Source organism: Thermobia domestica, chromosome 13 (genome assembly GCF_964235325.1).
Source record: "Thermobia domestica chromosome 13, izTheDome1.hap1.1, whole genome shotgun sequence".
Classification (NCBI taxonomy): Eukaryota; Metazoa; Arthropoda; class Insecta; order Zygentoma; family Lepismatidae; genus Thermobia; species Thermobia domestica.
The window spans coordinates 71228378-71245148 of NC_137466.1; the positions used below are offsets into that span (position 1 = coordinate 71228378).

Genomic DNA, 16771 nt, shown 5'->3' on the forward strand with positions numbered 1-16771 from the left:
AAGGACCACATACCTCCCCCGAGATTTAAAGCCCCTCTAAGGAGTATGAACACTCGCCAAACATCGGAGAGTAGAACATTTAAGCACAGAGGAAATTTTTCGAGATCAAATCACGCTTTAGGATTACATAGTGCTTCAAACTCAATCAAGGAAGACGGTAATGATGGAACATTATTACAATTACCTGTTAGCATTTGTCATACGTTGTTTCCCTGTATTATTGACACGGGATCAAGTTTAAATTTCGTCGAGGAAAAGGTTTTAGAGGCAATTCGAACAAAATGTCAACCTGTGGTGAAGCAAGTAAATTATTCCGTCACTATAATGCAAGACAAGGAACTAGTAGTGCGTGAATTGGTACAAATTATATTTTTCATTAATGGTGTTCGATTTTCTTCCTGGTTTGGTGTAGTGAAACATCCAAAACTTAAACTATTAATTGGAATAAACTTTCTTCGCGAAAATTTTGCACATATTAACGTTAATGCTCAAGAACTTTGGTTTGAGAAAGTGAATCTTAAAGTTGGATTAAAACCTTTAGATTGGGAATCTTGTGTTATGAACAGTAAGCTGTGCGATTCTCCATATATTTTCAGGTCTGTCCGGAATGCCCCCAGGCACCTTGGCGCCACAGCCTGGGAGTCCTACGGAGGTAACAGACCTGATTTTACACAACATGCATTGGGCCGAGCAAAAATTCCAAATTCACCACAGCCAAGGAGTTTTGGGAAAAAGAGCCAGACCAGCAATGGTAGAGGAAGGAGGCAGAGAGGAGAAAAGGTTCCGTTGGAAACTTCGTGCGTGGGGCTGATGTCGCCAGGAACATCGACGGCGCATGAGAATGTGGGAGAACCAGCTGGCTCCAGGGTTTCCAATCCTACGTATAGAGATATCTCCATGGAGGAGGCCGAAATAAAATCAAAAGGTATTAATGATTTTGAGAATATTGTTAATGAAAATTTAATTGACTATGTGAAAAATTTAGCTATAGAATTTCAAGACGTTATAACGGAAAAATTAGGCCAGGTTAAGGATTATCAGTATGAAATTCAGTTAACAGATCCTTCTCCTAGCATAACTCAACCGTATTCAGTTCCTAAGCATAAATTGAAAGAAATTAATCAGTATATAGATAAATTAATAGAAACTGGCGTTGTTGAAGAGATTGATAGTAGTCCTTACATTTCACCATGTTTCTTGGTGACGAATAAGGACAATTCTAAGAGGCTTGTCATAAATTATTTTTCTGTCAACAAGAAGTTGTTATTGACAGCTTATCCGTCACCTAATTTAGAGGGCATTATTTCTAATATTGGACGTCATACTCTGTATACAACGGTCGATTTAAAAAGTTCTTTTTTTCAAGTAAACATTAAGCCAGAATGTAGAAAAATAACTGCTTTTGCAACACCTAATAGGCTATTACAAATGGTTAAGCTCCCGATGGGTTTAGCTGTTAGCCCATTTATTCTTTCTAGCTTAATGCATAAAATCTTTAGAGATCTAGAAGGTGACTATTTAGATATTTATTGTGACGATTTGATTATTCACACAGATTCAGTAGAAAAGCATAAAGAAATATTAGAAAAAGTACTTGAACGTCTTCGTGAATGGGGGATTACTATCAGTCCTCATAAAGCAAAAATTTTGAAGTCAAAAATTAAAATCTTAGGATATGAATTCAGTAATGGGGAAATGAAAATAGATGAAGATAGAGTCAAAGTAATTAGAGATTTGCCTAAACCAAAGAACAAGCGTGCTTTAAATAAGATGTTAGGATTTTTGAATTACTATCTTAGATTTCTTAAAGATTATGCTGATTTGTTGACTCCATTAAATGCAATGAGGTCTCCCTCAGTTCCATTTGTCTGGGGAAAGGAGGAGGATGAACTTTTAGAGAAAATTAAAGAAGCTATCATAAATCACGTGATTCTTAGAGTTCCAGATATGGATGCTCCTTTTGTAATTCATGTTGATGCTTCGACTAAAAATTATGGGGCCATATTAAGTCAATATGATGGAGAAGGTAAATTAAGACCTGTTTATTTTCTTAGTAAACGTATACCCCCATCAGACTGGTCTAAGAGCATTTTTGAACTTGAATCGAGAAGTTTAGTTCACGCTCTTGATAAATTTGATATGTATTTACATAAAAGGTTCACGGTCTATTGTGATAATTCAGCTTTGACTTGGATTCTTCGAAATCATAAGCGTCAAAAGAAATATGGTTCCCTTATAGAAAAGGTTAGTAAATATCAGTTTGATATAGTTTATTTGCGTAGTGGACACAATAATTTAGCGGATTATATTTCTCGTATGAATAATTATATTGATTTTACCCCTCCTTCGAAGGACATTATGGAAATTGAGAAAGTAGATGGGAAGGATGTACATTTAAATTTTGTAAATTTTTGGAGAAATCCATTTTTCCATAGACCTTTGAGTGAGCATCAGCGAGAGGATCCATCTTTGCGTACTATTATTCAAGAAATTGAGAGTGGTAAGAATAAACATCCTTATTTGATTAAAGATGGTGTATTGTTAAAGAAAACTAAGGGGAAACAATATGGTGGCTTAAGAGCGGTTATTCCTGAGTCACTTAAGTATAGTATTATTAAATATCATCACGAAGACCCTGTGGGAGGTGGCCACAGTGGATCGCAACGTACGATTGCTAAAATAGCTAGTAGATATACTTGTAAAGATTTATTTCCAAGTATTCGAGAGTTTATACAAAAATGTCAAATTTGTCAATTTTGTAAAGACAGGAATACCACTCAATATGGTACTTACTACTCACATAAAGAAAGATATCCGAACAATTCCGTATATTTAGATATAATGGGTCCCTGGCCTGTTAGTAATGGTTTTAAATATGTTTTGGTATTAACAGATGGTTATTCACGATTTGTGATTATTGAACCTCTTAGAAATTTAAATGCGAAATCGATCTGTTTAAAATTAGATAAGATATTCTACTCCTACGGATATCCAAACAAAATTATATGTGACAATGCAAGTTATTTTCAAAGCGAATACTTCAAGAGTTACTTGTTTAGTCTAGGTATTAAACGTATTCATACGTCTCCTTACTCCATGTCCAGTAATTTGACAGAGCGTCAAAATAAAAACATTAAACAAATAATAAAATGTTACGTACATAAAAATCAATCTCAATGGTCAAAGTATATATATCAGGTACAATATACTTTAAATACTAGTGAGAATAGTGAAACGAGGAAGACAGCGAGTGAATTATTTTTGGGACGCAAAATGTTTAATCCTTTGGACATTAATTGGATCTTAGACCTAGGTATTCTTGAAAATTCGCAAAATAAAGAAGAACTAAGTAAAATTGTTGTAGAAAACATTGAAAAGGCCTGGAAAAGAAAAGAGAAGATTTATTCAAAGAAACATAGGGACATAGATTTGCCAGTAGGCGAGAAAGTACTTGTAAAGAGAATAATGAAGGCTTCTCTTGAAAAGAGATTTCAGCCAAAATTAAGTAGTCAGTTCCATGGCCCATTTGAAATCCTTAGTTACCCAACAAGGAACACCGTCTGGTTACAGTTAGTAGCGGATAAGAATATTAAAATAAAAAGGCATGTTAGTTTCATTAAGAAATATTATCCTAGCAATACTAATAACTCTAACAATTCTTGCAATTTTAGCAATATTAACTATCGAAGACAGCTTGAGAATTTTGATTCTAAAAATTGTAACGCTAGTAATAGCTCTGAAATAAATAGTAACAACAATGATAGTAATCACTCTGACTTTGTAACATGAAAATTTTTAAGAAGAATTTGTCATTAATTATTGTATTAAACTTATAAATGTAATCTTGTTGTGTTTGTTGTATACTGTGCTTGTTGTTCAATTCTGCAGGTTCAGAATTGGGTAGGTTATGCCATGGCTGTGAACGTCCTTGTAAACGTCGAGACCCTCGTTATGTCAAACCCTTTCATTCTTATCTGGCGCCCAATCCGAGTCATAAGGTGGATGGAAAAACTCTGTATGCGCAACATACTGGTTATTTGTCATCTCTTCAGTAATGGATGGACACTCGTCATCTGAATTCATCGAATGGAAAATGGAGCTCCTGTTGACATCTTCTTGTGAAAGACTTTGGTGAATTTCGTGGTGAGTTTGTTCCAATTCTTCTGCATGCAGTGATTAAGATAAACAATATTTTTTTCTTTTCGAAATTTCTCTAACCAGTTTATGAAAAAAAACTCGACCGTGGGGAATTTTATATGTAACATTTCTCCAAGAAAAAAAAGAACTTTAGTCTGGACACTGAAACAGCTGATTAGTAATATCCGCATACAGTTAGCAACTATGATATATGTTAGTAGGTCAGGTTCAATGAACATTATGCTTCGTTTGTTCATCGAGAATTAACAGCGCCACCTATGAACTGTGGTCGAAATGTCAACCCGCGATTAGCGTCAGAACAGAAGAAAAGGTAATCGTCGACGGATCTAAAATTACACTTCGGATATAAGAATACAAGTTAGAAATTGTAATAGTTAAATGGATTTGAAGTAAATTTTGTGAATAGTGTTGGAAATTAATTTAAGATCCGCTTGTGAAGTGGTGTGAAAGCAAAGCCTGAAATGTGAATAATTATATAATCATATTGTAAGTGTGTGTTTGATGTGGCATATTCAACGGGACCGTAAGTATGTTCTAAATTCTAACCTTTTTATTTTTGCGCCATTTTGGACCGATTAATACTTCGATTCCGGGGGATATGTTCATCGGATCACACGTAACTATTTCTTTAGTTATATTGAAATTAACATATAAATTACTTGAAACAATTTTGGATTTAATATTGAAAGCTTTAAATTATTATTTGGATAGAATTAATTCATGGGCGTTAAATTGTGGAATTGTTCACACCGCTATCAAAAGAAATGAAAGGGGAAGATTTCAATTTAAGTGTTGTTTGTTAAGTGTTAAAAATATATATATAGTTGTTGCTATTATTCTTGTTGTTACATATATTGGAAATAAATTGTTAATCATATTGAAATTATTGAATACTTTTTGCTAACTAAATCATTTGCCTTCGGTTCCGCATCAAAGGGAGATTACATTAAACCCTTTCGAGAATAGCAGTGTACCCGTTATGGCGCATTACTGCTACACCTTGAGAGAGCCACCCTCGCGAGGATGAACACTTCTATTGTTGAGGGCTTAGTTGGACGTAGTTCACTGTTCATCTTTGAATCTGTTCTACCACACCTTGATGCGTTAAATGCACATTATTCATCGGTCTCGAATGCCTATCGGATCTCGGAAATCGTCTCTACTTGAGTATCACCAAACTTTCGGCAAACCTTTACTCATATGCGCTGCTCAAGTTGTTCACTAATTTGACACAAATTGCAAATCCAACCATCGTTCACTACACGTCTGTAGTTACAGGTTTGACTGCTCTTGACTGACGCTTAATGTAAGGGAAGAAAAATTCACACATGCAAACATGCATATGAATGTCCCTTACACATCTTCACTGACAAGCGCCATCCGTACCTTCATTATACTACATCTTTCTTCTATGTGTACTTAATTTATTTACGCGGGAAAATTAAGGTTCAATATATTTTTAATACACTTCATATTTCAAGCCTACTTATCGTCCAGGAGAGGGTTCATTCCCTCCAAACGACCTTTCTGGATACACTGGTGGTTGTGATAGAGTTGTTCCAATCTTTTCCCCATATTTGAGTATTCTTCCCTGGCTAACAAATTATCTACTGAACCTTACTGTTATATCTTGTGGTTTTCTTTTTTTCTGCACAGATTTCTAAGTAGGTGTTAATTAATTCGTTTCTTCTCCGATATTTCACAGTTGGTCCTTTATTGGAAACAATCTGTGAAATGTACCACCAAAGTGAGTTCTAGTGATCAGGCAATCAAATTGTTTTTCAGATGCCTCACCATTCTGATCTCTCATTATTTTGTTCTATTACGACTTATGCGAAAATAACACAAAAAATGATGTAGCGCCAGCTACGCAACCAGACAACTTGAAACCTTACGACTGCCAGGTCACCATGGCAAGTGGAAATACGAGTGTTGCGCTTCTTTTTCTTTCTTCTTCTTTCTTTCGTTAGAATTTCCCGTTTTTGCCTGACAATAGTTTTGATTTTTATGTGCTTGGATGACTTAAAAACTAATTATAATAAAATTGTTAGAAATTTCAGTTTTCAGTTTACATTAAACTTTAACGTGAATTGCCTATCAGGAAAGTGGACAAGTGCTTAAATTAAAGACAATGGCGTGAACATAAAACCCGCTGCTATTCTGTAAAATTTCACTTATATTGAATTCAGTTGCTGTTCTCTTTGAGGCAGAGCTTTTCACTAAAGTAAGCTTCTAGTTTTAATACCAGCAACTATTATTTAAGGCAAAAAGATGTCCCGGGTCTATGTATCAAATTGGATTTTTGTTATTTTGACGCCTGTTTTCAGAACTGTCACCTAAATCAGAAGAAAATTTTTCGAAGCTTGCAATCAGAGAAACACATAATCTAATATCTAACTATAATGTTACGATATATGTACTTCAAAATGCATATTTCATAGAGAGAAAAGCTTACTTGAAAATAATATAGGTACCAAAGAAAGTCACACAAACACTCATTAAATCAAACACAGACATAATAACATCGGTTCTTTGTTTTATCTCCGTGACAATACCGGCTGCAACTTCTTTCCATGTCTTTGATTGAGTGGTATTGAAGCTATATACATGTTTCGTTTTAACTTTCACATAAAATGCGTTATGTATTAGACGACCAAACTCTGCTAATTCTAAAAAGTAAAAGAAGAGAAGTTTTAGAGTTGCAAGTAGCATAAGTTGAAAGAAATGTTAGATAGTATGTATTGTAACTTGCCAGCTAAATCAATCTTTTTTGTGAAGTCCTTCTGTTTTAACACGAAACCAACTACACTACACTGATTTCAGCTCTTGCAAACACTTAAATATATTAAGGGTGCACATACTAGACTTTTAGTCAGTAACTCATATATTATATAAATAAAATTTAGTTTTCGGTGCGAGCGGTCCCGGGTTCGATTCCTGGTGGAGGCACCTGGTCAAAAAAGTGTAAAAAGTTTTTCAGGCCAGCCATCCTGAGTGAGGTTTCCTGGATTTTCCTCATTAACACCACGCAAATGCCAGGGTGATACCTAACTTATAAGTCCCAGGCCACTTCCTTCCTTCCCTTTCCCCGGATAGGTGGTCACCGAGGGACGTCAACCCTCAAAACATGAATGGCTAACATGGCCATAGATACTGAAAGCCCAGAAATCTAAATCCTAAAATGCGAAGCAATAAATGTACTGAAGATGATCAAAAGAAAAATTAAAAATTAATGTAATGTGATAAATTTATTTGTATCTTTGTTAACGGTATTAAGTACCAATTCATCTTTCTTTCTTAGCCAATTGATTTGTGAGAGGAATTATTTCTCTGTTTTCTTTCAAATAAATTGAAATTTCAATTATGTGATTTTACTTATTTCTTCTCCAAGTCTTGTGGCCCCTTCGTAAAGTAGTCGTTAATGCTCTCGTTTTTGGAGCGAGCGGTCCCGGATTCCTTCCCGGTGGGGACACTCGTGTAAAGACCTAGTGCGCACGTTATTTAAATTTTGATATGCAAATGTCATATCAAAATCTTTGCATATCAAAATGGAAATTATATGTAAATGTGTAACCACATATACTTTATATCAATTCATTTAAATATTTAATCATGCATAATTAGATGTTAAAAAGCCAACAAGATGTATATGCTTCGTATTAAATTCACATCATTTTCATAGGAAGAGATGGAAGAACTTCGAGTACAAAGTTTTTTTTTTTTCTGGAAGAGCATTTCAAAATTTTCAAACTGAAGTTCAGCAAACTCATAGCCTCCAGCGGAACACACACGAACAGCAACTAAGATGGTACAACTGTTTCCAGCTTACTATGAGTTTCCAGACTAGATTTTGGACTATCCAGAGATAGTTGTACGCAGGACTACAACTATATGTCAAGGACTAGTGGATGAGAGATGGGTTGGCTACTCTCCAATATAGCGCCGTTCAGTCGTGAACATGGCTATTGTATACTAGTCACACAGTAGTGTTGTTTTTTGGGAACAATAAGGTGCTAGAAACTCTCTTGATGACGTATTTTGTCACCTTACCCGCCCTCCCCGCCACGGCTCTAGGCCGGTAAAAACGAAGCTATCGCCAGCCTCAACGCGGAGTAATATGTTTTTGAAATTGTGATTTGGTTTTCGAAAATTTGTTTTTATTCAAATTTAAAAGGTTCTTGGATGCACCCGTTTATAAATTATGATTATTTAACACGGTATGTCACATGTCCGACAGTATCACGTACTCTTTCAGTACGTTTTGACAGTACTATTTACAGGCAGTTGTTTGAGCTCGTTGAGCGGTGTTCGTCTGCAAAGATGGAAGGGGTTTTCTGCCCACCAATGTATCCGGAAGACATATATATTAATTAACCACCCCTAAGGTAATGACAGTCATGTATTATAATGTAGGTATATAGTAAATTGTATAATGTTGTTAATCTAAGGTTTGATTTTGCAGCATATTTGTTCAATAAGCAGGGATGAGTGAAATTCAGTAAAAGTTTGTATTGAGATTACACCCCGCTGCAGACTGTGTTTGGGTATAGATGTCACTACCTGTCACGTGAGTTCTTGATGGAAGGGGGAACATGTATTTTTTCTAATATGTTTTGTTTTTCTAATTGTTTAAATAGTCTTCCGGTACATGACATGTGTTGTGTTATATATTAAAATATTCATAGAAGATCAAAGAATCATGTAAAGTATGTGAAACTCACCAGAGATTGTATATAAATGTAATATTAGGGCATAACTGTGGTGACCTATTTAGGAATTTCGGTTGTCACCAAAAGAGAGAGAGAACGTTGACCATAAGAAAACCGGTAGACTGAAGGTGAGTCTAGGTTTTTCAAGTTCCAGCGAGCCTAATGACTAGGATCGCAGGAGAGGTCACGAGACACTTCGTTCTTAGTTTGAACACAGGACACATCGTGCAGTGACACTTCGAGTCTGTTCATAGGACACTTCACGTCGCTCAGTGAGACTTTACTACGTTTGAGTTCTTAGTGCATAGAACATTTCATTTAGTGACATTAGTTTATCATGTCTTTGCTAGTGTAATAGCAACTACTATGACATGTATCACATAATGCTTAGATAGCAAAAAGGGGAAATATCTTCTCTATATGACCCCATCGGGAGTGTAATTTTTTTTTTAAGTAACTTGCTATAGTTACATATGCGTATATATATAGTTAGGGGTGTTTCGTTGTACACCAAGACCAACTATTATCTAAGAACATGTACGTATTATAAAGAGATTAGTAACGAGTGTTGGTGGACTCACCTTGTGGCTCACATTTACCATGAGCACACTTCCAACCAGTTTGTTTTGTGTTTAATACACAAATATGTTAGAAGATATGTCATCAGAAGAAACATTTATTTTTTTTTTAACCTGTGCATCACAAATTAGTGCACCACAGACATATTTTTCTTTTAACTTGTGAAAGTTAAATAGTGGGACTTTTTGCACCACAGAGCACCAAATACAGTAAGGCGTGACGAGCCTATGTCACCTTTACTGTAATAGTGATGACAGTAACTCTCAACTTGTAACAGAGAGATACCAATGCAGAGATCGACGAAGACCACGTGATCTTCAAGACTGATCATCAAAAACCGTAATATGTGGGATAAAATTACGTCACGCATATACGGAAGAATGCGTGCAGAGTGGAGGATCCAGACAACAGTGAAGACTGGACTCATGCAGGACATATCTGTGAAAACTACAAATTAAATCACGCGTGGACTAGAACTATCGGTATAAGTAAAACATATTGGCCACTAAAATGAGTATCATTTTTTTTTCTTTCTTCTCGTGCACAAGTGTTGTTTGTGAAATCGAGTGTAAATATTTCAAATTCAATTCCGCCAAGGATCTATTAAATAGTTATGAAAATCTACTTATACGTCTGTTGCATACTACAATCCCCGTACGAATCCTGAAGGTTTACTTGCTGCCTGGTGAGTACAAAAATATCTAAAATGTTTTGTAACTTCTGTTCTTTTCAGGTGGACTTCGTTCGGCGACTTCATTTAACTTACTGCTAATAGTACTCCTTGTTAATGTATTCTGTTGGTATCATTAGACTCAAACTCATGTTACATGAGCCGCTACTAATTGTGTAGCCCATGAGTCGCTTCGAGAGCGTACAATCAGGGTAGGGAAACATGAACTATGAGACCTGTGTAGATCTCAAAATCGGGATTTTCTGTTTAAGTTTAAAAGTAGCATAGATCTACATAGGGGCAATTTTGATTAGTCTATCAAAATTAAAATTTTGTTTTTTTTAAAGAGTCTCAACATTTTTTTTTTAACTCAGTCTCTACCGCAACCAAACAGTTCATAGTTCATGGAACCCACGAGGACAGACAGTCTTCTCAGGTGTGACGTAAGACTGCTGTCAAATGTAGAGAGAGAGACACACCTCACCATCACTGGTACGCCTTCCTCTTCTCTCTACAGAGCCTCACGCAAATTTACATGCTGGACACTTCATGTCGTATGCAAATGTCAGCACACCTATGCTTGGAAGGTAAATTCTTCATGTGTCACCGAGCCGGGGGCTCATCACACCTTATTCAATTGGCTCCCAAGCGTGGGGCTTGATGGACGTCTCCGTCCTTATTCAAGTGGCACCCGAGCTTTAGGGGCTAAGCATACGCTTGCAGCGTAAGCCGAAAAGGGTACCTACCTTGATACACCAACAGAAGTACAAGGGTAGAGCAGTAACTTTTCATTTTTTTTTATTTATCTCTTATGCCGCGTGATAGTTTGAAACATAGTCCCCATAGTATCCAAGAACCTTGTTACAGTGTGTTATATTTGTTCTTGAAGAGTATGTATTATGAGTGAAAATTTTGTGTCATGTGTATTTGCATAAAAATTAGGGGGGAAAGATTTTGTGTGTAATAACTATTAGGCATATTAGAGTTTGTGTTGTTTTTGATTAAATGCCGGTAACGAGAGCTCAGACGCGTAAGATGGAAGAGGAATTTAGATCTGACGTGTACGCTCAGCGTATTGAGCTGGATGTAGATATAGCTAGAAATAATGTTACCGTCAATAGCGTAGAGAATGTCAATGAAATAGATAATATGCATAGTGAAACAGGCGTAGAAAGAACCACTGAAGATATAGTAGGTTCAGGAACCGGTGACAGTCACGTACGTTACGGTGACGTCACAGAGAGAGAAAACAGTAACCCAGCTGATGGACAGTGTGGCCAACCTGTCCAGGAAAACACAGCTGAGGCAACACCCAGGGAAAGCGAGGTAGTACCTACCGGAAGTCAAGTCGTAGAGACCGGAAGTGGGCAGTCCGGAGCTCAATTCGTAACGACTTCTGACTTATCGAGGCTACTAAGTGGATTTCTAGATACTATTACGGCTAAAATTGAGCAGTCGAGTGCTAGTATACAATCGAATAGCGAAAAACTTGAAAAGTCTCTAGTAGGGAGGATAGATTCCTTTGTAGCAGAAAATAATAGGAAGTTTGAGCAATTGAACGAATCAATTGCGTCAGTAAATAGGAGACTTGACACCTCCAACTTGGAGCTGCAGACACAGCTCGTGTGTACAAGTCAGAGGATACAGGCTTCATTAGAACAAGTTAGCGATAGGGTACAGTCTAATGAAGTCTCTATCGCATCATGTAGTAGTGAGATCCGAAAAGTTGAACAGTCAGTGAAAGATGCTCAAAGTTCACTGACAGTTCAAATCAGCGATGTCGAGAATAGATCGAAGGACCTCAGTGATAGGTTAGGCGACCTCTCCACCAAACAAACAGACATCGATCATGCAGTTGAGAGCATGCACTTGCGAATGGAGAGAGTCGATCGAAGTATAGATAACATTGTAGGCAGTCAGGCCGAAATCAGAGCTGAACTTCAGACAGTGCAAAGTGAATTTGCACTGAGATCTGAATCCACAGCACAGCTGGGAGACAAAATCAAGGATCTCCGAGACGAAATGTCTCGTGAGATACAGAAAGTGAAACAGAGTTCACGACTCGAGATAGAGACACTACTAACTGCACGAGACGGGTTGTCGTCTCGTTCTAGCGAGAACGAGACACAACAAACAGAGGAGAGAGTAGTTGTCGACAGTGGTCCCAGCACGAGCTATTTGATAGCCCCGCCTGTACTGTTGTCGAGTAATAGTAGGGAACCTGTGCCATCAACATCGCGTGTGGGAGGACACGGAAGCGTTCACACAGTTCAAAGTAGTGGCGAAGCTGCCCAACTTGCCACTGCAATGAACTCGTTCTTGCACAGAGACCTGAAACTACCGACATACAATGGGAATGAGGACGAATCAGCTACCCATAATTATCTAGTAGATTTAGATAATTATTTCGAGCTAACTGGAGTAGCGCCAGAGCATAGACTGAGCTTCTTAACACGCTCGTTAAGAGGAATCAGTCTACAATGGTACAAAGTGATGCAACACAAGATCACCGACTATGCTAGTTTTATAGAGGAATTTAAGAAAAACTACTTAAGCTCCGATCGTTTAGCATCCTTGCGTGCAACCCTGCTAATGAGTCATTATGACCCTAGAATTTTCAGACAGCCGAGTGAGTACCTTCTCACTCAGCTGCAGAGAAATGCTGTATTGGACCCTCCCTTGTCCGAGCAAAATCTTTTAAAGTTACTACCTAGACAGCTTCCTCAGTGGATCTGTAGGTGTTTGATTAGTGCAAAACCACAAAGCATCTCAGAGCTTCTCGCGTTAGTGAATGAAGTACAGTTAACGCACAGGGAGAACGGTAATAACCAGCAGCGTCGAAACATAAATATGATTGAAGTGGTAGAAAACAATCAATCAGCAGGGGGGAACTTCAAACGTAACACGAGACGTAACAGGGCACAGCAGGGGCCGTATACTAGAAATAGTAGGGGCAGGCTAGAACGATCTAATGAGAATAGAGAGCCTAGTAGTAATCCTCGAAATGAATTCCGACAGAATCGGTTCAGAGGTAACGGAACTAGTTCGTACCGAGGTACAAGAGGTAGCAACAGAGGCAATAGAAATAGGCCTAACCACCAGATGAGAAACAGTAGAGACGAACAGATACAAGTTCTTGAAGTGTACGATACACGAGACGAGACTCGGGCAAGTACTTCGAGACAAGTACAGTCCGACAACAATGGGCGTGGTCTGAATGTTTCTCGTAACTGAGGACATTCGGCACACATTTGGAATCCCATTAGCGTGGAATCTCAGGATAGCGATTACACACCAATGAGGTCGGATAATGTAACTGAATGTGTGCTGGAAATTTCGAGAAATGAAATAGATGAAAATGAGACATTGGTCAAGGAAGTAAATGTAAATGCTAGTGATAATTGTAATCAGTGCCAGGAAATTATTGAGAAAAATCATTTTAAGGAAAATTTAGTAAATTTTGATACAAATAGTGAGAAATTAGAATTAAAATTGAGAAATGGTAACGTAATACTGTTGAATCGAACAGAATATGATCAGGCAAATGCTATTTTTGATAATTTATTAGACACTAGTGATGACCTAGTTGTTAGAAATAATGTGATAACTTTACCTGAAATTGAAGTTATCGTATTCGCTCAGCCGGTACTTGGCTTGTTGGACTCAGGTTCGAGCATCAACGCGATCAGTAGTGAATTGTGGCAAACAGTACAGAATAGTAAACCCAGACCTGCATTCCTTAGAACAAATAATATGAAAGTAACATCTGCATTCGGAAGTAGTGTGGCTAAGATTCTTGGTCAGATTTTATTGCAAGTAACGATCAATGGAGAAGAGTTTGAAACTGTGTCATTAGTAGTGCAAGGGTTGAATAGAAAGTTGATTCTTGGTTCTCAGTTCTTTGCTGAGACTGACGCTGTGTTAGACTATGGGAGAGGGGTGTTCAGTTTGAAGAAGCCAGTAGAAGTAGATGTAAGTTTCAAAGACGTCGAAATATCAAATGAAGATCTAGTGCTGAGAAATATTGAGGAGATTTTTAGTTTTGATGATCTCGAAGGCGGAGATCCAAATAACGGTTATTCACTTGTAAGAGGTAGACAAGTTGGCAATCATGAGATGGGTACGGAGATAGGGAAGAATAGGCTAATTGAGAGCAACCCACCCGTAAAGTCGCAGGTTAGAGGATACCCGACGCCCACAGAATTGGCCAGTACCGTATTTTCACCAGAAGAGTGGAAAAATTTTCAAACGCGCGCGAGTGAGCGTGATATAAAAGAGCACATAGATGGCTACACTGATCTCACTGATTCTCAGAGAGCAGAACTCACCTCCCTCCTCATAAGACATAAACAGCTGTTTGATGAGAGACCCGGTTGCATTAGAGGTTATGAACATGAGATACATCTAACCGACACAAAACCGATTCGTTCAAAAATGTTCCCGTTTGCACATTGTTATCAGAATCAGGTCAGGAATGAGATTAATCGTTTTCTAGCATGGGGAATAGTGAAAAAGGCTGCCACGCCTTATAGCAATTCACTAGTAGTAGTACCGAAGAAGAATGGGAAGTTACGCCTTTGTATCGACGGGCGCCCTCTTTCGCGGGTCACTTTGGCAGAAACAGACCAACCAATCCCCGCCATTGACGTTTTACAAGAATTGAGCGACAAAAATATTTTTTCTGTTTTCGATGCAGTCGATTTTTTTTTCAAGTACGTGTAAAAGAGGAATTCCAGAAGTATCTAGGATTTGTGCACGAAGGCATTTCATATTGCTTCGTCAGACTACCATTTGGGACAAAGACGTCTCTGTCTTCCTGTATAAGGGCACTTGATTTAGTTCTAGGAGATGATGTAAAGAGCTTTTGTCAAACATACGTCGATGACCTAGCGGTAGGCTCATACAATTTTACACAGCATTTAGACCATCTAGACCAAGTTTTCACTAGGCTGGAAACTGGCGGAATAACGCTCAGATTAAAGAAATGTGTTTTTGCACGCACACATGTCAAACTTTTAGGTTTCGAGTTGTCTGCTGAAGGAATCAGAAAAGACAGGGAAAAGATGGAGAAAGTAGTAAATTTTAGACCTCCAAAGACGGTGAAGGAAGTTAGACAGTTGATAGGTTTCCTCCAACATTATCGTCCCTTCAGTAATCGTTATTCTGAGGTACTAATTCCACTTTTTGATCTTCTGAAGAAGAATACGAAATTTAAATGGGAGAAAGTGCATGATGATGCCTTGGTAAAAATAAAAGAGATTTTTCAAGAAGAAATCGTTTTAAAGAAACCACTTCCTGATAAAGAATTCATTTTAGAAGTGGATGCCAGTGATAGGAGTTGTAATAGTATCCTGTATCAGATAGACGACAATGGTGAAGACAGAATCATTGGGATGTCTTCAAAAGTCTTCAATAGTGCGCAGAGGGCGTACTCGATTACTGAAAAGGAACTTTTGAGCTTAGTAGAGGGTGTCGCTAAATTCAAATATTATTTGATAGGAAGGAAATTTAGAGTTCGCAGCGATCACTTATCATTGAAGTTCATTTTACATTGTCGATTGACGAATCAACGTATCACACGTTGGGCCTTAGGGCTCGCGAATTTAGATTTTTCATTCGAATTTGTTCGATCAAGAGACAATAAAGCGGATTATCATTCACGCTACCCAGCGCAGTCTAGTAACGTGACAAATTTTGACAGTAAGCCTGTGTTACGCGAGACATTAATGTCATTGTTAGAGGAAGTTCCGTGTGAACTTCGGAAGTTAATTGCAGTGTTGCCAGAACTGCAATCGTCAGATGCCTTTTACGGTCCTCTGAAGAAGGCGACACAGAGTGCCGAAACGTCGAAGAAAATAAAAAGTCAGCATCACGAATATATATTGTTTAGTGGAAGATTATGTAAAAGAGATAAGGATGGTGTAAAGATTTGTATACCAGAAGTTTTGGTTCGACCACTTCTAAAGTACCACCACGATGAAAGTGGGCACCTATCCGCTTCGAAGCTGATACCACAGCTCGTCGAAACATACACTTGGCCAAAAATGAGAGAGCAGATAAGGAAATACTGCGGGTCATGTGTCATTTGTCAGAAGGCTACTGCCCCACACACCTACATGTGTGGGCCACTAAACTCTATTATTCCTGAGAAGCCTGGTGTGTTCATCGCCGCAGATTTCTGTGGACCACTAGTGCGAGGTATAGGTGGTGTCCAATACATACTTGTATTTGTTGACATTTTCTCCAAATTAATTGGTCTTTTCGCATGTCGTCGCGCAACCACACACACGGCCTTACAGAAATTGAAACAGTTTCTCAAACTGTGTCCGCGAGCTGAAATTCTATTGACGGACCACGGTTCTCAATTCTGCAGTAATCAGTGGAAGAGAGAGATTCAGGTCTTAGGACTGAAACATTACATGTCTACTGCCTATTACCCTCAAGCGGAACCTGCAGAGACAGTAGTGAAGAGTACAACCAGGATGTTGAGAAAGTATTGCCATAACAATCAACGTTATTGGCCAAGACATTTAAGTAAAGTAGAAAGATGCTTGAATAGTGCTAAACATCTTAGTACAGGGTTTTCAGCTTATGAGCTGCATCTGGGAGTTTCGTCCACTGCTGACGTTGCCAGAATATTTGAAATACCCGAAGT

The 16771-nt window shown here is 37.9% G+C and overlaps 1 protein-coding gene across 1 annotated transcript in view; it reads right to left on the reverse strand.

Moving 5' to 3' along the window:
• LOC145668230 (uncharacterized) overlaps window positions 1-16771 on the reverse strand; it is a 135764-nt gene that overhangs the window by 76583 nt on the left and 42410 nt on the right. Inside the window, exon 7 of the mRNA XM_081735885.1 lies at window positions 6614-6827. Within this exon, the coding sequence (XP_081592011.1) occupies window positions 6614-6827 (214 nt within the window). The remainder of the gene's footprint in view (window positions 1-6613; window positions 6828-16771) is intronic.